We start from the raw sequence: 25,171 nt of genomic DNA on the forward strand, positions 1-25,171 counted from the left end.
TGCCCTCCCCACCCCAACAGAAGGAAAGACGGAGGCGACCAGAACTTCCCCCGGAGGCTAGGAAACTGGGGGAGGGGGCGGCGCTATATCCGTCAGGGCGAGTAGATCGACTAACTCCCCTGTTTTGACTTATTTGCCATCTTCTTCTTTTTTTCTTTTTCAGCCCCACTGCGCGGCTTGCGGGACCGTAATTCCCCAACCAGAGATCGAACCCGTGGGCCCTGCAGTGGAAGCTCGGAGTCCTCACCACCGGACTGCCGGGGAATTCCCTGCCATATTCTTCTTTTAAAAGCCACCCTGCTAGAAGGAAATGCTGAACCCAGTTAGGAGATCTCTCAAAGGGAGGCAGCACAGCCAGAGTTTTTGTGTGTAAGGCGGAGCGTTCCCTGCCTGGGATCTTCTCAAATACTTTTTTTTTTTTTTTTTTGCGGTACCCGGGCCTCTCACTGTTATGGCCTCTCCCGTTGCGGAGCACAGGCTCCGGACGCGCAGGCTCAGCGGCCATGGCTCACGGGCCCAGCCGCTCCAGCGGTATGTGGGATCCTCCCGGACCGGGGCACGAACCCGCGTCCCCTGCATCGGAAGGCGGACTCTCAACCACTGAGCCACCAGGGAAGCCCCTCAAATACTTCTTATCACCACCGATTACCAGAAGCATTTTGACGCCGTCTCACCCACCCGTCCCTCGGGAATAGAACCCTCTAGTTTCACCCTACAATGTACCTCTCCGGCCTCCTACTGTTTATACCCACCAGGTTTCATCTCAGCTTCTGCTTTAGCGGCGAAAACAGAACCGACAGACCTCGAGGGAGCCTGTGCCTTTAAGGGAAGAGGCGGGACGAGCCCTTGGGGGCGTGTCCTCTGGGCGGGTTGTATAAGGGGCGAGGCCGGCGCCGGGTAACTGGGGGCCGAAGCAGGGCTGAGCGGCTGGGTGTGACTCGGACGCTGCCGCAGGCGGGAACCCCAGGCTCTCGGCTTCAGGAGCAGAAGTTCGGGCGGCTCGGGCCGGTGGGCAGGGACTGGAAAGGCTGCGAAGCCCGGCGGGGTCGAGGTGCGGAGTTTGCTGGTCCGAGGCTCCTCGCGAGGTAAGAGGAACCTCCCCGCCCGCCTGGGCGCCGCGGGAGGACTGGCGCCCGGAGTTCAGCTTCTCAACATCCGCCCGGATTGGGAAACGGAGCACATTGACATTCCCGTGGTCTGGCACCTAGAAAGTGCGGCCGCAAAAGTGATTACTGCCCCAGTTTCCTGCCCCTGCCCCTGCCCCTGCCCCTTCCTGTCGGGTGTGCAGATCTGAGCGTCTGAACTCCTGACTTCGGACAGGCACAGGTGAAGCGCTCCATAAATGCTCCCTTGTGAATGAGTGCAAGAAATCGGCGGCCAATAAATAGGAGACACGTGCTGATCCTCAAGTTGGGAACACCTGAGGCGCGAGCCCTAATTAAGCCCTTATCGTTTGCTCTGATGCTCCAGCATTTGTCTTCATTTTACAGATGAGGAATCAGAGGCTCAGAGACATGAAGTGACCTCCCCAAGGCCGCACAGCTCGTTCGTGGCTGAGATTATATTGTAAACCTGGAGTGTCCCGTTCCAAGTCAGTGCCAAGTGCAGGTACAGAGAACAGCAGGAGGGCAGGGCCTGTCAACAGGTGAGGAAAGAATGCTGAGACAGGCCCTTGTGCCCCCTTTTCTTCCCCCAGAGCCGCGTCCTCCCCCTCCTGCCCCTGCCAGGACATTGAGCAAAGATTTACCGATAAACGTTGGTAAATCTGGACTTTGTTGTTTTCTGGGCTTTGCTTTTCCTGAAGGCAAAACAAAACATGCTCAACTACAACATGTGGAAGAGCCAAAGAAGAAAATTAGTGTGCCGGGGACTTTTTTTTTTCTTTCCAGTTTAATTTCTTTGGAAGAAAAACAGAGCTGGTTTTTCCCTGGTGTTGAGGGAAAAAGACAGATGCTAAAGTCCAGCCCAGCTCTGCTGCTGCCAGGCTGTGTGACTTTGAGCAATTCACTTCCTCCTGGGCCTTGATTTCCCCATCAGAGGAGTTATTAGCCTGGGTTTCCATGGGAACACTACTGGGGGTTCAGGAAGAAGGGCTATCTAATCTGCAGGCTAAATGAGTCAGGCCCATCAGGAATGTGGGCTCCTACCTGGGCTTTCCCGTTGGTGTGGGGAGGAGGAGGGGCAGTTCTTCAGCTGAAAAAGTTTTCAGGCCCTTCCTGTTGGGTCCTGCAGTCTTCAGTGACACTGTTCGTCTTTCTCACCCCTACCCTACAGGCCACTAGAGGTGCCAGCTGTTTGGAACTGAAACATGACAGAAGGGGAAGCGGAGAGTGAGGGCCAGGCCCCTTGGGCGCTGGTGGCCAGAGGCCTGCTGAATCTGTACTGGGTGCTCAGCTGGCTCTGTGTGCTGCTGATGGTGGACACCGTGTCGGGGGCCGGGGGCCCATCTGCAGGGACCCGCATCAGCTCCCAGTTTCCAGCCTCGGGTGTGAACCAGAGCCCCGTGGTAGACGTGAGTGTCCAGGCGGGAAACTGGCATCAGGTGGGGGTGTATTCAGCCAATCAAGTATGTATTGAGCATCTACTGTGTAGCAGTAGATGTGAGCTAAACCTTGGGATATGCCAGGGCACGTATACTGTAGACAAAAATCCCTGCCCTCATGGAGCCAGCAGTCTCTTAGGAGGGTGGATAAAGAAGTAAGCATGTAAATTTCAGGTGGTAAGATGCTATGTGCTCAGCAGATAATGGGATAAAGTGATATTGGGGGGTGGGGGCTGTGAGGAAGAAGGAGTATTTCCAACTATTTCAGCTTGGGGGGGTCACAGATGGCCTCTGTGAGGAAGGGACCTTTGAGCCAAGCCCTGAATGGAGAAAGGAAGCCACTTATACACACTTATACAGACATCAGAAGGAAGATCATTCCAAGTGGAGAGAAAGGCACGTGCAAAGGCCCTGAAGCAGGGACAAACTTAGTCAGTTTCTGGAGCTGTGAGGAGGCCAGAGTGGCTGGAACAGGGTGAGTGAGGGGGAGAGTGTTAAGAATGGGGATGGAGATGTAGTGGTGGTCAGATTACAAAAGGCCTTATAGGCTGAGGCTAAGAGGTGGGATTTGTTTTATGACAGTGGGGAGCCAGTGGAAGGTATTAAGCAGGGGGATGTCAGGATCTGATTTATTTCTTCAAGGGATGTCTTTGGCTTCTCTGGGGAAAATGGATTGAGAGCGTTGAGGGTGGCAGCGGGGAGAACAGTGGGAAGGCTCCTGCAGCTCACCAGGTGATGGTGGTAGTGGAAGATAGGAAAGAAGTGGTGGGATTTGGAGGAAGTATTGGAGGCACAACAAGCAGGGTATGCTGATGGCTTAGATGGAGGGGCATGGTGGTGGAAGAAAGAGAGGCGTCAAGGATGGCTCCAGATTTCTGGCCTTAGCAGTGGGGGGGGGGTGGAGGAGGATGGTAGTGCCACTGGCTTGTATGAATGGAGGGAGAAGCAGTGGGGACGCTTGGTGAGGGCAAGGAGGCTTCCTCCCAAGGCAGGGAGGTTTGGGCCGTTGAGGCAGGCCAAACGGAGCCTGCATCATTCTGTTCTGACGTCTGTAAGGGGAGGAGAGGTCGCAGTGGATCCAGAGTGAAAATCTGAAGGCAGGAGGCTGCTCAAGATGAGCCCCTGCTGCACGGGGCTGGAGTTCTCTCTTTGTATTCTCTTCAGTGAGAGAGCAAACGAGAACAAACGGAGTAACAAACTCCTCCCCACTTGAACTGACGGCTGAGGGTGCTCAGCGCCCACACCAACTTTCTGGGGCTGCAGAGTGCCTTCATGCCCATGATTCGAGGCAGACAGACAGGTAATTATGCCTATTCTACAGATGGGTTACTGTGGTTATAAAATTGCTGCCTCTTGGGGGCAGGAAAATGGGGGTTAACTGTGGCTTGTGTCAGATAATCTCTCTGAGTTATTGAGCACTTAGGCCAGCAATGTGCCTAGCTCATCAAGTCCTGTACCCAAACCCCTGAGACGGGTACGGTTATCTCTGTGCTGTAGGTGAGGACGTTGAGGTTCAGGGAGGGGAAGTTGGCCACGAGGGAAGCAGCAGAGCCAGGATGTGAACTCGTGGCTGCCTCATGCTGAATCCAGACCCTTCCCCTCTGGTTCACTTGCCTCCCAAGACTGACACAGGTGGCTGCCCTCCTGGAATTCCCGCCAGCCTCTGGCTGGCTGCTGTCTGGCCAGCTTGCAGGCTGGGAAAGGCCACCCACTCCTCACCTAGGTCCTTTTGCATAGTCACTCGTTCAACAAATATTTATTGAGCGCCTATTACGTGCCAGGAACAGTGCCACACGTGAGGGGTAAACCAGGGAGCAGATAAGCTCGGTTCCTGCCCTCATGGAGCTTATACTCTAGTGGGGGACACAGATGAGAAACAAATCAACAAGTAAATCCACAGGATTTCACTGGGGGATGAGAACAAAACAGGGTGGGATGTGATGGAGTGAGATGGAGAGGGGTAGCCACTCTGCCTCGGGCTGTCAGGGAAGGCTTCTCTGAGGACAGAGACCTGAAGCTTTGCAAAGATCTGGGGGAACAGCAAGTGCAAAGGCCCTGAGGCAAGAGCAGAATGACGTGTCACAAACAGACTTTGAGAGGCCTCTGCAACAGTGAGCTGGGGGTGAGGGATGAGAGAGGAGACAGGAGAGGTAATGGAGGCCGGATCGCCTGGGGCTGTTTGGACCGCTGTGCGAAGTTGGCCCATTCCTAGGGGTAAGACGGGAGCCATGGTAGGATTTAGAACACAGGAGGGACGTGATCCGATTTCAGTTTTTACAAGGATCCCATTGGCTGCTGTGGGAGAATCAACTGTAAGGGCGGAGGCAGAGAGTAGGCTGGCAAAGCGATCCGGTGAGATGCTGGTAGCAGCTTTGGGAAGGGGTCCAAATTAAGATTTTTGGAGTGGAAGTAGAAGACAAGGTTCTGCTGGGCCACCCAGTGCCCCATGCCCTAAGCCCGGGCTGGCCCAAGTGTGGCCTCAGAGGGCCAGGGACAGGTTTGGCATCAGACCACCAGGGCCCAGTGGTTCCAGGACACTCCTTTCGGGGAAGAGGAGGGTCTGGAAAAAAATCTCCACTTAGGACAGATCTGACCAAGGCTGGGCATTTGGGGCTGACCCTTGTGGGGGGGCGGAGGGGCCCAAGCTAACAGGTGCAGGGAGCTGTTTAGTCTCATTTTTCCCCTCTAGAAAAAAAGAGTGATCAAAGCTCGTTTTACTGAGCACTGACTGTGTACCAGGCACTGTTCTAAGCACATGGATTAACGCATTTAATCCTTCATTTCAGGAGTCGGCAAACTTCAGCCCACAGGTCAAATCAGGTCCACTGCTGGGTTTTGTGGTCCAGGAGCTGAGAATGGGTTTTATATTTTCAAGTGGTTGAAAAAATTTTTTTAAAGAACACTATTAAGTGACACATGAAAACTTTGTGAAATTTGAACCTCAGTGTCCGTAAGTCCAGTTTTATTGGAATACAGTCATGCCTGTTTATTATTGCAGGTGATACTTTCACACGACAAAGCAGAGTGGAATGGTTTCAACAGAGACTGTCTGGCCTGCAGAGGGGAAAATGTTTAGCCTTTTATAGAAAGAGTTTGCCGACCCCTGCCTCATTTTATAAAGGAGGGAACGGGGCACAGAGAAGTTACGTGAGTTGTCCAAAGTCGCACAGCTATGAGTAGGGAAGCAGAATTTGAACCCAGCCTGGGTTCAAATTGTACCACCCAGCCTTGCTGAGCAGTTGTCACAAGGTCCTGGTGAGAGTCCTGTGATTTTTTCCACCCCTTTGAAAACTTGCTGTGTTGGGGTCCAGCTGCAGGGTTGGGAAAATAGGAGGAGGTGTAGCTACAGGACGTAGGAGAGTGGAATTGTAGCCCCAGGTCACATCTACAGTGCCTCTTTGGGGGGGCTGATCAAATGAGGTTAAGAACGTGAGAAGTCTTTGAGAGTTCTTTAGTGTCTGCAGTTAACTGACTCTAGATGAGTGTTTGAGTTTCCTGTTGCTGCTGTAACAAATTATTACAAATGTAGTGGCTTAAAACAGCACACATTTGTTATCTGGAGGTCAAAAGCCCAAAATGGGTTTCACTGGACTAAAATCAAGGTGTGGGCAGGACCGTGTTCCTTCTGGAGGCTCCAGGGGAAGGTCCATTGCCTTGCCTTTTCCAGCTTCTAGAAGCTTCCTGCATTCCTTCCTTATTTTGTGGCCCCTTCCTTCATCTTCAAAGCCACTAGCATAGCATCTCTCTCAGTCTCTCTCTCTGACTCTCTGACCTATGCTTCCATCACATCTCTTTCTGTGACTCCGACACTCCCACCTCCCTCTTAAAAAAAAAATCCTTGTGATTACATTTAAAGGCCTCCAGATAATTCTGGACAGTCCCCCCATCTCAAGACCCTCAATTTAATCACCCCTGCCAGAGTCCCTTTTGCCATGTAAGGTCGCATATCCACAGGCTCTGAGGATTAGGACCTGGACATCTTTAGGGACCACTGTTCAGCCAGGGAGGATGAACCAGGAGCTTGTGACTCCACATGTCCCTCCCAGCCCCCTCATCCCCCAAGCCATCCCCGTACTGCCCATGCACCTGCACAAGGAGGGGCCACTGGCTGCAAGTAACAACATTTGGAGAGGGCATCTAGGTAGGGAAAACCTGAGCCCTTTTTTTTTTAATCTTACTATAGTTTAATTAATGGTATTGTACCAATGTTAATTTCTTCGTTTTTAAAAATATTTTTATTTATTTATTTTTGGCTGCATTGGGTCTTTGTCGCTGCGCCTGGGCTTTCTCTAGTTGCGGCGAGTGGGGGCTACTCTTCGTTGCGGTGCACGGCCTTCTCATTGCAGTGGCTTCTCTTGTTGGGGAGCACGGGCCCTAGGCACGCGAGCTTCAGTAGTTGTGGCGCGCGGGCTCAGTAGTTGTGGCTCGTGGGCTCTAGAGCACAGGCTCAGTAGTTGTGGCGCACGGGCTTAGTTGCTCTGCAGCACGTGGGATCTTCCCAAACCAAGGCTCGAACCTGTGTCCCCTGCATTGGCAGGCGGATTCTTAACCCCTGCGCCACCAGGGAAGCCCCCGAGCCTTTCTTGTTGGGCCCCAACTAACAAAATGGAAACGATTTTAAATTGTCCCCTTAATATTGGAGTTGTTTAATTGTTTGGCTTCTTAATGGAGCCAGCGTGGACTTTGATAGTGTGCATTCTGATATTCAGTAATAAAGGGAGTGTGGAGAAGCACTTAACAAAACATATGTGGCACCAAGATGCCAGCGGCCAGAGTGGGTTTGATGAACACCGCTCTGTAGGTGAGGAAAACAAGGCCCAGACCCCTTAAAGGGGCTGCTGAAGGTCACCCAGCCAGCTGGTGGCAAAGCTGGGTCTCAGACCCAGGACTGCTCTTCCTCTCAGCTGACCCTGTCTCCCATACCAGTCTTACTGGTATAGGATTGAAAACCGACGGCCCACGGGCTTGTCTAGCTGCTATGATTTTGGTTTTGGTTTCAGTTTTTTGGGCAATGTGGGGAGGGGTTTTCTTTCATTTTATAACTTGGATGCCTTTCAGCAGGGCATGCACCCTCCAGCTCACCACCATTGCCAGCAGCCGCGGTGGTTTTAGACATTTATATAATCTGCCCGGCCCCCAAGGCATTGAGTTTGCAACCCTTTCCTGTCCAGCCTGGCCCTTGAAACTTGTTCACAGAGGGGAAAATATTTGACCCTCTCTGGATTCCCTGGGTGTCCTTAGTGATTCAGGGAAGAGGATGAGAAGGGAATGAGATGGTCTGAAAAGTCACCCACCCCAGACTCAGAGCAATGCTCCTTTAACTCTACCACCCCTGGGCAGAGCTGGGTTCAGGTCCTGATGGGCTTCGAGGGAGGGAATGGCCAGCTTGGGGCACAGGGGCAGGTAGGCTGCAGAGAAATGCGATTCTGGAGACCAGATTTGGGGGACCCGCCTTGCTGACTCACTCTGCTGTCAGGGAGATGGAGACGAGCTGGGCTGGGACCATCTCCCTGCGTCCTCCCTGGCTGACCATGAAGACCAGGAGGTGGGGAAGAAGGCAGGAAGAGGAGGCTGCCCTTGCCCAGTTGAGCAGTTTCCCCAAGAGCTTCAGCTAGTAACTGTCAGGCAGACCTGAGTTTGAAACCAGCTAGCAGTTGGTAGGCTGTGTGCCCTGGGGCAAGTCACTTTGCCTCTCTGTGCCTCAGTTTTCTCATCTGGGAAGTGGAAACAATTGTGCCAACCTCCTAGGTCTGTTTTTTTTTTAGAAGATATTGGGGGCTTACACAGCAGTTTATTAATTAATTTATTTTTGCTGTGTTGGGTCTTCGTTTCTGCGCGAGGGCTTTCTCTAGTTGCGGCGAGCGGGGGCCGCTCTTCATCGCGGTGCGCGGGCCTCTCACTGTCGCGGCCTCTCTTGTTGCGGACCACAGGCTCCAGACGCGCGGGCTCAGTAGTTGTGGCTCACGGGCCTAGTTGCTCCGCGGCATGCGGGATCCTCCCAGACCGGGACTCGAACCCGTGTCCCCTGCATTAGCAGGCAGACTCCCAACCGCTGCGCCACCAGGGAAGCCCCCAGGTCTGTTTTGAAGACTGAGTTGGGACCAGCACAATGTGTGGCAAAACAATTATGAGACCATACTGTGTGCAAGACTTTGGTGGGAGGGACAGACATTAAAGCAAGTCTGTGATCCTACAAATAACTGGGGATTTCAAAACACGAGAAGTGCTTTGTAAGAGAAGACCGAGGGTGATGGGCACTTATAACTGGAGGATCTGCCCTACGCTGGGGGTGATCAGGGAAGGCTTCCTGGGAGAGACGTCTAAGAATTGGAGGATGAATGAGTGGTGGTCTTTCGAGGGAGGTGTACCAGGCAGAAGGAACAGTGCATGAAATAGGTACAGTGGGTCAGTGTGGCCTCTGTAGAGAGCCAGTAATCAAGGGATGAGGAGATGACCTGAGGGTTCAGGGACAAGAAATCTCATCTCCAGTTTGGCATTGGTGGGAGTTCAGAGAAGGCTTGTGGAGGGGGTGGAACTGTGATTTGACAGAGCATACACAACCTAAGATTCACCATCTTAACCATTTTTAAGTGTACAGTTCAGGGGCATTAAAAACATTTACACTGTGCAACCATCACCACCGTCCACCTCCAGAGCTCTCTCATCTTGCAAAACTGAAACTCTCCTCGTTAAACAACTCCCCATTTCCCCCTCCCCCCAGCCCCTGGCAGCCACCATTCTGCTTTCTGTCTCTATGAGTTTGACTATTCCAGTTACCTCACATAAGGAGAATTACATACACAGTATTTGTCTTTTGGCAACTGGCTTATTTCACTTAGCATGATGTCTTCAGGGTTCATCCGTGTTGTGGCCTGCGTCAGGATTTCCTTCTCTTTTAAGGCTGAATAACATTCCATCGTGTGGATGTGCCACATTTTGCTTATCCATTCATCCACTGATGGACACTTGGGTTGCTTCTAAACCTTTTGACTACTGTGACTCATGCTGCCGTGAATATGGGTGTGCAAATGTCTCTTTGAGACCTGACTTTCAGTTCTTTTTGACATACACCCAGAAGTAGATTTGCTGGATCATATGGTAATTCTGGGGTTTTTTCCAGTTTTACTGAGATACAATTGACCTACAGCACTGTATATAAGTTTAAGGTGTACAGCATAATGATTTGATTTAACATATATTGTGAAATGATGCCCACAATAAGTTTAGTGAACATCCATCAACTCATAGAGATAGAAAAGAAAGAGGTTTTTTTTTTCCTTGTGATGAGAACTCTTAGGAAATACTTTAACAACTTTCATGTATACCATACAGCAGTGTTAACTATAGTTATCACCTTGTACATGACATCCCTGGTACTGGTGATTGTATTTTTAATTTGGGAGGGGAACTGCCGTGCTGTTTTCCACAGCAGCTGCACCATTTTTACACCCACAACAGTTGCACAAGGGTTCCAATTTCTCCCCATCCTCCCTAACGCTAGTTATTTTCTGGTTTTGCTCATTTGGTTTGTGTAGTAGCCATCCTAATGTGTGTGAGGTGGTACTGACAAAGCTTTTGAACATAAAGTTTGAGAAGGGGGAGCTTCTAGGCAATGCCTAAGCAAATGCATAACCTCACAAAGGCCTAATATCCATTATATAAAGAGCTTCTATAAATCAATAAGAAGAAGGAAAAAATTGAAAAAACTAGCCGTTTAAAGAAGGAATACAAATGGCCATTAACACACGAAAAGAGCACTTCACCGTCCTCCGGGACTTGCAGCTTAACAACAGGGAGATTCCTACTACATTGGCTGGAACCAGACTTATGGCAGCCACCCTAACCCGGTAGGGGTGCAGGTGTAAACTCCTTTCCCATTGCTGGTGGGAGTGTGTCTAAGTAGAGCTTTAGGGAGGGTCTTTTGGCAAAATCCATCAAATGTTTGAGATGTTTCTCCCTCTGCAGCAGACACTATCAGGACCCCGCCCATATCCTTTGGACTCTGCCATTTTGGTGGGCTTCTGTGGACTTCGAGTTCCCAGCATCTTTTTTCAGAACCACCCATAAGCATGGTAGGCCAGAAGTGCTGGGGACCTAGCACCTCCCTCCCTGGCAGTGCTCACCTGATGACTGATAGGAGTTGGTGTATAAATACCCCAGCTCCCTTGCCCTTGGGATTACCAGCCCATGGTGGGAACGATCTCAACCAGCCTTCACTGGTTGCATTTCCATCCCTGAATCTCTCCTCGCTTTCGGTGCTTGTGTTCTATACACCTCCCAAATATTCTGCTTACTTAGACATCCTTGTCTCTGGGTCGCTTCTGGAGGAACTCAGACTGGGATACTCTCTGGCTCAGCACTTTCACTTCTAGAATTCTCCCTGACAGAATATTCTCACATGTACTCAGAGTCATGTGCAAGGAAGTTGATTTTGGTAATAATGAAAAAGTAGGCACACTCAACTGCCCATCAGTAGGGAAACGTTACCTCTACTACGTATCATCCATGATGTGAAAATCCTAAGACTCTACAGTGGCAGGGGGTGGCGAGGGTGGTAATGGTTAAGGACGGGGATTCTAGAGCCTCAAACTGCCTGGCTTCCAACTCTGTCTCTACCACTGAGTGGGCCCTGGGATATTGTCTTAGTCTCCTTATCTGTATAATGGGCAGGTTAATAGTACCTTCCTCATAAGATCATGGTGCAGATTAATTGAGGTACATTTTAAGCTCTTAGCACTGTACCTGGCATGTAGAAATCCCTCAGAACGTTTTGACTTTTGTCCTCATCATTGTGTGCGTCAGTATATCAATACATGGCACATACGTGAAGTGGTAGAAGTTAAGTTGCAGAAATGAGCTTCAGGATGGACTCATTTCTATGAAATAAACTGTATACTAGGATGTATATACAAATATCGTTAAACTGAGAAATGTCTGTAAGGGTCTGCTTCAAACTGATCATAGTAGGACATCTGGAGAGAGGCGGGATCATGGAGGGCAGGGATGAGAAGGGAGAATTTAGAAATCTTTATGTATTGTTTCTTTTTGTTTCATTTTAAATACACCTATTCAGGACTTACTCGGGTTAGTTTCAAACACAAGTTTATTTTTAAAAATTAAAATGTGCAGCTGGCACCTGGAGGCCTTGGGAGGCTTAGAGACCAGGATGAAGGAGGTTATCTTCACTGCTGAGGTAGGGCTGGGCCAGTCAACCACAGGGTGTCGGGCCCTGATGTCCCCCCTCCCTTCCCACAGTGTCGAGAAGTGTGTGGCCTGAATGCCTCTAACCGCTGTGATTTCGTCCGCTCCAACCCTGACTGCCGCAGTGAAGGGGGCTACCTGGACTACCTCGAAGGCATCTTCTGCCACTTCCCACCCGACCTCTTCCCTCTGGTCGTCACTCTCTACGTGAGGCCCCACTCCGGGGAGCTGGTGAGAGGGGCTGGTGGCCCCGGCAGGACTTAATGCCCTTTTCCCTTTCCGGCCCCCCAACCCAGGCTTTTTGGCTGCTCTACCTGTTTCTGATTCTGGGAGTCACCGCGGCAAAGTTGTGAGTTTGGCCTTGGGCTCATATCCACCTTATAGATTGGAAAATGGAATCCCAGGAGGTTGACATTGGGGTGACCCTGGGCTTGGGGGAAGGATGGGGGCAGGAGCCACTCATTGTGGAAACACTCACTGTTTGCCTTTTCTCCATAGTTTCTGCCCTAACTTGTCAGCCATTTCGACCACACTCAAGCTTTCCCACAATGTGGCAGTATCCTTTGTCCCCGAGGGATGGAGGGCAGTTAGGGCGGGTGGCTGGGAGACAGGGTGGCAGCTCATGGCCAGGAAAGGCCCCTGCACTGAGGCCCCTTGACACGCTCCCCCCATGGCGTCACCTTCCTGGCGTTTGGGAACGGGGCACCGGATATCTTCAGCGCCCTGGTGGCCTTCTCAGGTCCGCGCACAGCCGGCCTGGCCTTTGGGGCACTGTTTGGTACGAGAGGCCCCGGCTAGGGTGGGGTGGGGCAGCAGGAGGGGGCGCAGGGTAGACCAAGCTTGGCGTCCTCTCCTCCAGGCGCAGGCGTGCTGGTTACCACCGTGGTGGCCGGTGGCATCGCCATCCTGCACCCCTTCACAGCAGCCTCGAGGCCCTTCCTCAGGGACATCATTTTCTACATGGTGGCCGTGTTTCTGATCTTCACTGCACTCTACCGCGGCAGGGTCACGCTGGCATGGGCCCTGGGTGAGCGGCCACAGGACCAGTGCGGGGTCACCCCAGGGCTGATGCGTGGGAGGCATGGGGGCACAGGAGGGAGTGGTCAGCAGGGCACAGAGTCACCTCTGGTTCCAGATGTTGGAAACCCTACTCAAGGTGGCTTGAGCGAAAAAAGGGGACTCGTGGTTCGGATAGCCAAAGAGGGCAGGGCAGAGTCGGGGTGATGTTCTGAATTTTCACAATTTCAGATTTTAACAAGCAGTACAGCCAGGATGCTGACTGTGGCCGTCAGGGTCCCGGCAGCATGTCCATTCCATCCAGATGGTTCAAATGACATGAATGGCGGGACAATTTACAGAGGGTTAAGGAAGCCAACAAGGGATGCTGAGATGCAGAGACACCAGGGACCAGCAACAGTGGGAGCCCCTGAAGGGCCAGAGAATGGGGTGCCTGGAGCCTGCTGAGGGCTACAGGCCCAGACCTGGGACCACCCAACATGAGTGACAGTTATGGAGGGTCACAGTCCCTGCCGGAGACAGGGTACCACAGCAGGGAGGGAGCAGGGAAGAAGTGCCCCAGACCCTCCCCTACTGCCTTCTGTTTTGCTGTCAGGGCTCCGTGGGTGGGCCCAGGGCAGCCAGAGTTCAGGTGATGAAGTCTGCAGGGCTCAGCCTCCCAGGCCACAGAGCAGGACACCGACCCTTCGCACTTGAATTGTGTCCTAGAGGCCACTGTCTATACCAGGCGTTATACCCACCGTTGACTGCCAGATTGGTGGTGGGGAGGGGGCGGGGCCCCAGGAAATGGCCATTTGCCTACTGGTGCTGGGCTGGGCTTACACAGATAGCCACCGCCACCAGGCCCCAGTGACAGAACTGGCAGCTCTTGTTCTCTGGGCCCTGTGGCCAGGATGCCACTTGGTGACAGCGTGCCCTTGTCTGCAGGTTACCTGGGCTTCTACGTGTTCTACGTGGTCACTGTGGTTCTCTGCACCTGGATCTACCAGTGGCAGCGGAGGAGATCCTTGGTCTACTCCGTGCCAGGTACTCCAGGTAAGGTCTGAATGGAGCCCCCAAGGGAGCACCAGTGGGCCTGGCGCCCTCCTTGCCCTTCACTGCCGCCTTGTGTCTCTTGAGGCCTTTGCCAGTGCCCATCTCCTACTTTTTCTACTCATTTGACCAGGGTCCCGCCTCTGCACTTTTGCTTGTGCTGGTGAAACCTCATCATCACCTGCTTGTCCAGGTTCACTAGTTCTTCATGCTGCCGCCTGTCGCCAGGGCACATCTTCGTAAAAGCTGCCACCACTCGCGTCCAGGAATGCGCCCCCTACCGTCGGGGTAAAATCCAGATGCTTCCATATACGCAAATACCTGCACACACGTATCTGCAAACACACACGTCCACAAATACATACACAACACGCACATACACAACATATACATATATAAATACACATTCACAAATACATACACATACACAGCCCACACATATATACAAATACGTGCATAGCACACACTCCCAAGTACACGCACATGTACAATATATATACGTACATGCTACATACATGTACACAAATACATGCTCAACACACACACATACTCAAATACGTGTACCACACGCAATACATGCGCACACATATCCACAAACACATCTACATCCACAAATACATATACTACACAAATATACACACAAATACACGTGTACAAATACATATATGGCATACACAACACACATAAATACACATGCACAAATACATATACACATAGTCCACACATGTACACAAGTTCATATATAAACATGCACACACATATACAAAGACACACATGTACAAATATATACATAGCGCACACATACAACACAAATACAAAATACATACACATATATACAATTTATTGAGTAAACTATCAATAATTGTGAGTAATTATTAAATTATCAAGTTCATTCTTTTCAGTAAGACTGTAAGATAGGGCCTGTAGTATTAGCGTCTTTTTGGGTGAGGAAACAGGGAAGTCAGATTCTTCCCAGGCCATAGGTACTGGAGAGGGGCAGAGCCAGGACTTGACCCTTGTTCCTCAGACCCCAAAAGCCATCCCCCTACCCACAATGCCAGAGGCCACAACTGGGAACCTACAGACCACCTCTTCTGTACAGAAGTGTTGGTTTTTTGTGGTGTGACCAGTGTGTTCTTTTAAAAAATATTAGGCCAAGATTTAAAATGAAAAGATTTTGTCTTAATTTTTAAAATATTTATTCTTTTTTAGCTGTGCTGGCTCTTAGATGCAGCACACACACTCTTAGTTGCAGCATGCGAACTCTTAGTTGCGGCATGCGAACTCTTAGTTGTGGCATGTGGGATCTAGTTCCCAGACCAGGGATCGAACCTGGGGCCCCTGCCTTGGGAGCGTGGAGCCTTACCTACTGGACCACCAGGGAAGTCCTTAAAATGAAAAGACTTGATATAAATTGTGACTTCTCTTGAAACATGAGACCATCTGGTCCTCCATCCCTGCCTGGCACAAGGCCTAGAACTGAATGGGGCTTCCCTCTTGGGACAAGGTGTGGGTCCCCAGTTTGCCCCAGTCCCCACCACTCTCTGTCGTCAGCCCCAACACGTGGAGGTGGGTTGGTTGCAGACCTGATTGGAAAACCAGAATTCCGCCACCCAGCCTGTTTCACTTGGTCCCTTTCAGCGTGTGAGCCTGAGAACCTTGCACTGGATCTGCTGCCATTTGTGCTGGGCCTCAGCTTTCTTCTCCAGACTCATTTCATACCCCAAACTCCATGCCCAGCTGTGCAGGGCTACCCCCATGTCCCTGAAGACGCTGTGCTCCGTCTGGCTATCTCTGGGCCTTTGCGTGTGCTGTCCCCTCTCCCTGGTGTGCCCTTCTTCTGAAAGACTTAAGGACTCAGCCTGGAGGGAGCTCTGCAGAGACCCCCAGGTGTCCCTTCTGGGCTTGTACAGCTTTCAGACTCTCCCCAGCACAGCCTTTATTTCTCCATTCTGTTATTAATTTGCTTGTATTTCCGTCTGTTGGACTGTGAGCTTTCAGAGGGCCAGACTCTGTCTCATTACCTCTCAAATCCCTGGGGCCCTGACACAGGTGCTGGTGACTCCTCCTACAGGAAGTCTACCATGATTTTTCCTCTTCTGCCCTCTTTATCAACTGAGCCTTCAGAGTTCAGCACATATTACCCTGTGCTGTCTTTTAAACCCATCATAGGCCTCCAGGCTGGAACAGAAGGGGAAAATGAGACCTGGAGAAGGGCCCAAAGTCACACAGAGGCAGAATCAGGACTAGCACTCCTCACTTGAGAAAGGCCATTTTCCTTTTAGGAAGCCCTTCTTTACAGGGCTCAGTCCTCTAATCATTCCCAAGGACTCCCGAGAAAAGTTGCAGCTGGAAAAGAAAAATATGATGGGTTCCAAATTCTGAAAGGTACAAAATTGAAGTCAGTAGGTGTTTCAATTATGTCTTCAAACACCCTTATTCAATTTAGCATTATGGCTGCCTCATTACATTTGAAAATGTTTTGTGAGTTAGACTTCCTCAATCTGTAAGAATTTCTGAGCGTGCAGGGTGATTGCTGAGAAATCCGAAGTACAGAGGGCCTGGACACTTGCACCCTGAAAACTGTCCTGTCCCAGAGGTGCTCTACCCTAGAACAGTGGTGGAGGGTCTGGGTGCCGCAGTTGGCTCATGGGAAACTCCCCTCTCTCCTACAGAGATGCTGTCAGGTTCCGAGGAGGATCGGGTGTCTTCTAATACCAACAGCTATGACTACGGTGAGTCCAGTGCCCTGTGCCTGGCTGGGATGGAGAGGTGGGGAGATGGGGCCATCCAGGTCCCACCTCGGCTAAGCTCTGGGCCGGGTTTACCTGCACCCCTACCAGGCCCTGGGCTTTTCCTTATTCCCAAGGGTTGGGGGGACTGGTGGGAGGGGGAGGGAAGAGGGTTTCCCGGAGGCTGAGCCAGCCAAGGACAGCTGCCCCTCCCACCTTTCACCCCCAGGTGAGGAGTACCGGCCGCTGCTCTTCTACCAGGAGACCACGGCTCAGATCCTGTTGCAGGCGCTCAACCCCCTGAATTACAGGAAGTGGAGGACCAAGCCAGTGTACTGGAGGGCCCTCAAGGTGTTCAAGGTAAGGGGGAACTCTGAGCCAGGCTCCTGGCTTCATGACAGCACAGGACAGTTGCCCCTCAACCTTCTCCAGAGCAATGAGGGGAGGGTCGGCCTTTTGCTGAGGACTTGATGGGGAAATAGATGAGCTGGGACTTGATAGGGAAACTGAGTCATGGAGCATAGCTGGGGCTCTTCCCCCCATGGAGGAATGAGAGCATCTTCTCAGGGACAGAGAGAGAGGAGATGGGGACCCCTCCTGACCAGGTGAGGGCAGGGAACTGGGACGGAGAGGGAGTGGGTCATAGTGAGTCCAAATGAGGCCGAGATTGCTCTCCTCTGATCCCCACTGCTTCCCTGAGCTAAATGTCTCCTGAGGTCTCGATGTGGGCAGGGGTATCCAGGCTGGTTTACATGAGGCATAACTGCAGCTGCCTTCCACCACCCAGACCGAAAACGTCAGGGGTCTCACCTCACAGCCCTCCAACGTGGATACCTCTTAGGCCTTCTCAGACCCAGGGGTAGGTAATAAACTATAGTTATACCCCACAGTGGCTCTGGCTACATCATGACCTTGGGCAATTCACTTCATCTCTCTGAGCTGCAGTTATCTCCACTGAAAAATGGGGATAATGACAGTACCTTTCTTCTGGAGTGGTTATATTAGTAAGTTATTGCGGCAACAGTGCTGTGTAACAAACAACCCCCCAACATCTCATTAACTTATGATGACAATATTTATTCTTGTTCAAGAGCCTATAAGTCATCTAGGGTGACTCTGGTTGGTGGTTCAGGTCTGCCCCCCATCTCATTCTGGGGCCAGTGGAAGTGTGCTCTTTTCTTGGCAGAAGAGGCCAAGGCAAACTCTCCAAGCACATTTTATGCCTCTGTTCACATCACATTCACCAACAGCCCACTGGCCAAAGCAAGTGACATGGCCAAGTTCAACATCAGTGGGACAGGGAAATATATTCTGCAGACTCTAGTCATTTGACAAAGTGTGGGAGTGTTTAATTCTGTTACAGGAAGGGGCTGAAGAGTTGGGAACCATATCCAGCCTACTACAGTGATTGTGACAGTTTAATGAACTAATATATGTAAAAGGCTGACTGGTGCTTAGCATATAGTAAGCACTCCGTAAGTGTTATCAGTGGTTTAGTTACCGGCTGAAAACACAAGGTGTGGGGTTAGTCAGAGCTGCCCCTCTATCCTGGTTTCATATACCCTTCTGTGTGGCTTTGGCAAAGTTTCTTAACCTCTCTGAGCCTCAGTTTCTTTATCTGAAAGGTAGGAAAATTAGACTTCCTATTCACAGCGTTGTCAGGATTAGCAGTTGGGGTGCTGTACTAGCCCTCGGTGTGCGGCAACGTGTTACAGCAGCAGTAGGAGGCTAATCCAGGCACTTGGGGGCCTGCACACAGCGGGTGCTCTATTAGCAACAGCCTGTTCTTGAGTAACGGAGCTCAGGGTGGGGCCAGCCGAGCACAGGCCTCGCTGCCTTCCCACACTTGACAGCTGCCCGTGGAGTTCCTGCTGCTCCTCACTGTTCCCGTCATGGACCCCGACAAGGAGGATGGGAACTGGAAGCGGCCCCTCAACTGCCTGCACCTGGTCATCAGCCCCCTGTTCTTGGTCCTGACCCTGCAGTCGGGGGCCTGTGAGTATCCCCTCCCCCAGGCCAGCCCACCTCCCTCTTCCCCATACTCCCGAGTTTTCTTCTCAGCCACACCAGGGGACCCTGGGCCAGAGGGGCAGTCCTGGCACTTAATGTGTGCTTGTGCCATGAAGGACACCAGTCTCCCGCAGTCTCTTGGTCCAGGCCCGCTGGCTCCACATGGAGGCTGGACACTGGTGGCCCTGGGACCAAGTGCAGTCCTCTGGCTCGTTCCCTTGCCTTACACAATTTGCAGACTTCAGGTCAAAATCCAGGCCTGGGCTTCTCAAGAAGGTCTGGGCCACATTCCTAAGAGCAAAATTGGCTGGAGCTGAGCAGAGGGGCACCCCCCCACACACACACAACACGGTGCCCACTGAGTGATTCCTCACAGGTCCCTCCGTTGCCTACTGGGTGACCTGGGTGGGTTACTTCACTTGTTTGTGTGACCTGGCCGGTCCCCACTGGCACTGAGTCTTCCCCCGCCTGCCCTAGGCTTTCCTTTTCTGAACTGCTCTGGCTAAAGCAATACCCAGTCTTGTCGGGTGTCTTCTAACTCCCGCTACCTAGGTTCTTCCCGTCGTCTGACCTTAGTATCTCATGCTGCCCATTCCTCTCTCTGACATCTGGGCTCCTGCCCCTCAACCCAGGGGCATCTCCTGGAGTGGAGGTAGGGCTCTGGTAGCAAATGCATGGCTGGCTGTGGCTTTTTTGCTAAAGAGTGTCCGGATGAAAAGGCTGCCAAATTCTCTGTGTTTCTCCTCCATTTTATGGGAGGACACAGGCACTGAGGGAAGGAGCGTCCATCAGGACACAGTGTGGCCCCAGAGCTGGGAAGGGCGCCCCCTACGGGTACCAGCTGTCTGGTTCATTATGGCCGGCCTCTCCAGCCTGCCGGCTGGCTTCACCATCCTTGTGGCTTCTTAAAAGAGGGGCTCCCAAGCGTTAGTCATTCAGGAACGATCTTGATTTTTCTCTCACTCTAAACTGTTATATCTGATACTTAAATCAGCTCTTTTTTTTTTTTAATTTATTGGAAAGGAATCTGTATCACCTGCATCAGTAGGAAACTGGCATCGTTTCCAATGCATTTAAGGTATTTAAATTTGTTACAGTGAGAGAATTGAAGAAGGAATCCGTTTCCTGAGATGTGATTCTATGATATTTAGTGTCTTGTCCACCTGCCCCAACACCCATCTAGTGGTAGCTGGTCCAGGCTAATGCATTTGTGACCCCGCTTCTGGGCCGAGCACTGGATAGAACCCCCAGACTGTGGGAATAGCGCAGTTATGCATGATGTACATAGCAGTTTATGGTAAAAATGGGTCATTTTAATACACGGTACTCAATAATCTTGTAAATGTCCCATTAGAAAATGTCAGGGAACAGTTAAAGTAGAATTTCAGCTTTGGGTGCTGATGGTGGAGCTGAAGCTTCTCCCCTGAGTCTTAGGGAGATGTGTTGTCCTTCTTTTCTGGTTTACAAGACCAGGGTAATGAAATATACTACAAAGACTCTTCATTTTAGGAGATTATTTTCAGTGATGCCGATTACTGGTATTAATACTAGAATTAGAAAGAAGTATAAAATAGACGGTAGCTTTCCAATGATGCTGAAGGGGTGTTCTACAGGTTGTCCTCCAGTTCGTGTTAGTGTTAATAGGTACAGACACTGACTAAGAGGTCAGAATGTTGGGCTTCCCTGGTGGCGCAGTGGTTGAGAGTCCGCCTGCCGATGTGCGGGGGACACGGGTTCGTGCCCCGGTCCGGAAAGATCCCACATGCCGCGGAGCGGCTGGGCCCGTGAGCCATGAGCCTGCGCGTCCGGAGCCTGTGCTCCGCAGCGGGAGAGGCCACAACAGTGAGAGACCCGCGGACCAAAAAAAAAAAAAAAAAAGAGGCCGGAATGTTATGCTTCATTGCTTGGATATGTGGAGTATGGGGATAAATGCTAGGATTAAGATTGAAATGACGAGGGCTGGGACTCCTCCTAATTTGTTGGGGATTGATCGTAAGATTGCCTATGTGAATAGGAAATACCATTCTGGTTTAATGTGTGGTGGTGTGTTGAGAGGGTTTGCTGGGGTCTCCTAGTAAGTTGGGTGAAAATAAAACGAATATTAATAATGCTAGAACTAGCAGTAAGGCACCTAAGGTGTCTCTAATTGTATAGTAGGGGTGACATGGAATTTTATCTATGCTGGATGAAATTCCTGTGGGATTATCAGGTCCTGTTTCATGAAGGAATAGCAGGTGGACAGCTGCTAGTGCTGTGATGATAAACGGGAGGATGAAATGGAAGGCAAAGCCTCGTGAGAGAGTTGCCTTATCTACAGGAAAGCCGCCTCATTCGTTCGACACGTTTTGTCGAATGTAGGGGATTTTGCTGAAAGAAGGTTGGTAATGACTTCTCGGCCTCAGAATGATACTTGTCCTCGTGGTAATACGTAGCCTCTGAATGCAGTGGCTGTAACTGTGAATAGCAGAATTATTCCAATGTTTCATGTTTCTAGGAAAGTATAGGACCCATAATATAGGCCATGTCCTCCGCGAATAAATAGGCAAATAAAGAATATGGAAGCTCCACTTGCATGTATATACCGAATGATTCCTCCATCACTTACGTCTCGGCAGATGTGTGTCACTGATGAGAAAGCGGTTATTGTGTCTGATGTATAGTGTATTGCTAGGAACAAGCCTGTCAGGATTTGTAAAATTAAATACCTACTAGAGAACCAAAATTTTATCACGATGAAATGTTTGATGGGGCTGGAAGATCAATAAGTGTGTTGATGATTTTTATTAATGGGTGTGATTTTCAGATGTTGGTCATTAGTGTTCTTATAGTTGAATAACAACGATGATTTTTCATGTCATTGGACGTGGTTAGATTCCATATAAGAATAATGATAACATACATTTATTTTGAGTACTATTTTTGTAATTAGTTTCGTGGGGTGTTCTTCAAAACTTTCACCTATTTATGGAGGACTTGGGTTGATTGTGGGTGGTGGTGTTGGTTTTGGAATTCTGTTGAATGTTGGTGGTTCGTTTTTAGGTTTAATGCTGTTTTTGATTTATCTAGGGAATACTGGTAGTATTTGGTTATACAATGGCTGTGGCTACTGACCCTGAAATTTGGTTTCTTTTTTTTTTTTAACTATTTTTATTTATTTATTTTTTATAAATTTATTTATTTATGGCTGCGTTGGGTCTTCCTTGCAGTGCGCGGGCTTCTCATTGCGGTGGCTTCTCTTGTTGCGGAGCATGGGGCTCTAGGCGCGCAGGCTTCAGTAGTTGTGGCTCACGGGCTCTAGAGCGCAGGCTCAGTCATTGTGGCACACGGACTTAGTTGCTCTGCCGCATGTGGGATCTTCCCGGACCGGGCCACGAACCCGTGTCCCCTGCAGGCGGATTCTTAACCACTGTGCCACCAGGGAAGTCCCGAAGTTTGGGTTTCTAATAAGACTGTTTTAGGAATACTTCTCTCAGGACTGATTGTAGAATTTTCAACAGTGCTATATGTTTTAAAAGACGAAGAGGTGGAGGTTTATGTAAGTTCAATGGACTAGGAGGTTGGGTTATTTATGATACAGGTGATTCTGGCTTTTCTCAGCGAGGAAGCCATAGGAATTGCAGCGTTACACAGTTTTGGTACTTGATGGGTGATTGTTACTGGTTGAGTACTGCTTATCGGTATTGTGGTTATTATGGAGTTTGCTCGTGGTAATTAAATAAAATTATGCTTAGAGTAAGGGTAATGAGAATGATAGGAAATATAGTTTGATTAGACCTTTTTGGTCTGAATCTAGTGTAGAGAATTTTAATTGAATAAGGGAAGTGGTTTTTGGTAAAACTCTCTCTAGTCAGATTAAGTCTAGGAGAGAAGATGCTGATTTTTGGCTTGTTGATAGATTTAACTAGGGTGGTAGGCGGTGTATGATAGTGGGAAAATACCCTACAAGTTTGGAGAATTTGAAGGTGCTTGGGTGTAATTAAATTTTAAGTTTTGTGTAGTGAGATTAATTTCACATGCTAAAGTTAAAGCCTAGGACAGTCACTGTCAGGGCAGTTAACTTTAGGTAGAACCGTATGGTTATTAGGGGAACTGAATGTCGCTGGAGATAATAAATCCGGCAAAAATGCTTCCAGTTAATAAGCATTTGATAGAATTAATCAGGAGCGGGTTATTTTCATTGATTAAAGTTAAGGCGGAGAATCCAGGGTAGAGATAGAGAGCCCTGCCTGGGGCGGGGGGGAGGCGTGTCCACCAGCCAAGCCTCCCAATCTCACTGCCAACCTCCATCCTCCCTCTCTAGGCCACCCCCAGAGCCATCTTTCTAAAGTGCCACTTTTCACAAGTTGTGGTCACTCCTCCACTCTAAGACCTCCATGGCTCCCGCGTGCTTCTTGGAAAAAGCCCATGTCCTCCAACTATCATTCAAGCCTCTAAGACCCTGAGCCAACCACCTTCTCCAGGCCTTTTTCTGCTATTGATGACATGAACTTGCTCAATTCCTTCCCACCCATCTCTTCCCTCTTCCTGTAGAACCCTTGTGCCCCTCTCTGCTTATGACTCAGCTCACATCCTCAGCATGCCAGGAAGTCCTTCCTGACTACCCCATCCCCCAGCCACCTGCTGAAATTCCTCTAACACAGGACTGGGAAATACAGAGAAAGGACCTCTCACCCAGGCGTCATGTTCCAAAGCCAGCTCTATAAGTAAAAGTCACATCCGTCAAAATTACCCCCTGAAAATCTACCACAGTGTGTTGTGCACACAATTTTATATATTCAGCCCCCCCCCATGTAATCCTTATGCCCACTGATGTTTGCGAGCCCATGAGCTAGACTATGGAAACAAAAGGAAAGCTAGACTATGGAAACAAAAGGAAAGTCTTGTTACATGTGCCTGGGCAGTTGAACCATCCATTGCCTTTGAGACTAGTGGTGAAAGGATGGTATGTGGAGAATTCTAGAGTGTTCTGCCTGCCTGCAGGGTTTCCTCCCTTCGGTGTTTTTATATGAAGCCTCTGGAACCTTCGTAACTTTATAATGGATTGGTTTGTGGAGTAGACTTCTCAAGAGAGCCAGGATCAGTGGCTAAGGTTGTATTTGACTGTACAGTTCATCTCATGGAGTGATGCCCATCCATTGGTAATGCCTGGCTGGAGGGTGCTGTCTTGAAGCTCAGTTGGACCAAAGCATCATGGTTGATTAGTGATGTCTGCCATGGGCACGGGAACAGATAGTGGTGGTGAGTAGTCTTAGCCATTCCCGTCCTAGCTCCACAACAAAAGGCTGGAGAGTGTTTTTCATGTGTCTGTCTTTTCTTTCCAATGTGAATAGCTTGCGGACAGGGGCTGTGTCTTTAATTTCTCTGTCTCCCTGAGGTGTCTAGGACAGGGCTGGGCACATAGGAGGTATCTACCCTACATCCAAACAATCGAATTTTATCCATGGGTTTTATCCATGGGTCTCCCCTCCACAGCATCTCAGTCATTCTTAGGAGGCTTCCAGGGGGGGCGCCAAGTTGAAGCCATGGAGAGTGCCAGCTCCCTTTCTCGTCCCTCTGCAGATGGCGTCTATGAGATAGGTGGCCTCTTTCCCGTCTGGGCCGTGGTGGTGATCGCAGGCACAGCTTTGGCTGCAGTGACCTTTTTTGCCACATCCAACAGTGAGCCCCCCAGGCTTCACTGGGTAAGAAACCTAGACTCTCCAAGCCGGGAGAGGGGACACTGAGGTCTCCTGGGCAGATGTTCTGGGACAATTTGGCCGCTAATCACTTTCCACCATGACAGGTCTTTAAAGCCACTTTTAAGGAGTTTTGTGCCTGTTCAGGGTCCACTTGGTTTGGTAACAGCTTTATTTTATTGCGCTATAATTCATACCCCATACAAGTCACCCGTTTGAGGTATACAATTTAATGGTGTTCATTATATTCACAGAGTTATGCAACCATCACCACAATTTGAGAGCATTTTCATCACCCCAGAAAGAAACCCTGTTCCGAGTAGCAGTCACTCCCCATCCTCCCCACCATCCCCTGGCCACCACGAGTCTGCTGTCTGCCTCTCTAGATTTTCCTGTTCTATATATTTCACATACATGGAATCATACAATATGTGGTCTTTTATGACTGCCCTCTTTCCCTTAGCAAAATGTTTTCAAGGTTTATCCATGTTGTAGCATGTATCAGTACTTCATTCCTTTTCATGGTTGAATACTATTCGATTATACAGATATAGCATATTTTGTTTATCGATTCATCCATTAATGGACCCTGGGTTTTTTTCCCACTTTTTAGATATTATGAATAATGCTGCCATGACCATTGCTTTAAATTTTTTTCTGTAGAAATAATTCTTTCATTTCTCTTGGGTGTATTCCTGGGAGTAAGTAGAACTGCTGGGTCAAATGTGAACTGTATGTTTACCTTTTTAAAGACCTACCAGACTCTTTTCCACCATCCTAACTAGGAAGCACCTGGGTTCCTAACAATCACATTCCAGTGATGGAGTTGTTTGGTCTTTGGGGGTGTTTTTTCCCCATTCTCTCACCTCTGCAGGATGTTAAAATTTTAGGTAGTTTGTCCAGAGACCTTTTCCTCAAAAGTTTACTTAATTTTTTTCTTTTTTTTTTTTTTCTAATTATTG

At 49.9% G+C, this 25,171-nt stretch overlaps 1 protein-coding gene across 9 annotated transcripts in view; it reads left to right on the forward strand.

Annotated features, from left to right (window-relative positions):
- Window positions 1-874: 874 nt before the first annotated feature.
- The window catches only part of SLC8B1 (solute carrier family 8 member B1), a 33,805-nt gene continuing 9,508 nt past the window's right edge, over window positions 875-25,171 (forward strand). For 2 of the 9 annotated variants that reach the window (XM_032653897.1, XM_032653896.1), the window contains exons 1-12: window positions 875-1,085; window positions 1,491-1,645; window positions 2,275-2,512; window positions 11,798-11,950; window positions 12,040-12,092; window positions 12,242-12,299; window positions 12,416-12,521; window positions 12,603-12,770; window positions 13,688-13,795; window positions 16,468-16,527; window positions 16,754-16,884; window positions 18,378-18,519. In XM_032653897.1, the coding sequence (XP_032509788.1) occupies window positions 2,309-2,512; window positions 11,798-11,950; window positions 12,040-12,092; window positions 12,242-12,299; window positions 12,416-12,521; window positions 12,603-12,770; window positions 13,688-13,795; window positions 16,468-16,527; window positions 16,754-16,884; window positions 18,378-18,519 (1,183 nt within the window). In that variant the 5' untranslated portion in view covers window positions 875-1,085; window positions 1,491-1,645; window positions 2,275-2,308. Of the gene's footprint in view, window positions 1,086-1,490; window positions 1,646-1,696; window positions 1,760-2,274; window positions 2,513-11,797; window positions 11,951-12,039; window positions 12,093-12,241; window positions 12,300-12,415; window positions 12,522-12,602; window positions 12,771-13,687; window positions 13,796-16,467; window positions 16,528-16,753; window positions 16,885-18,377; window positions 18,520-24,093; window positions 24,216-25,171 lie in introns of all 9 variants that reach the window. The other 7 variants (XM_032653891.1, XM_032653889.1, XM_032653892.1 and 4 more) reach the window with 7 other exon arrangements.

This window comes from Phocoena sinus, chromosome 14, assembly GCF_008692025.1.
Source record: "Phocoena sinus isolate mPhoSin1 chromosome 14, mPhoSin1.pri, whole genome shotgun sequence".
Taxonomy (NCBI): Eukaryota; Metazoa; Chordata; class Mammalia; order Artiodactyla; family Phocoenidae; genus Phocoena; species Phocoena sinus.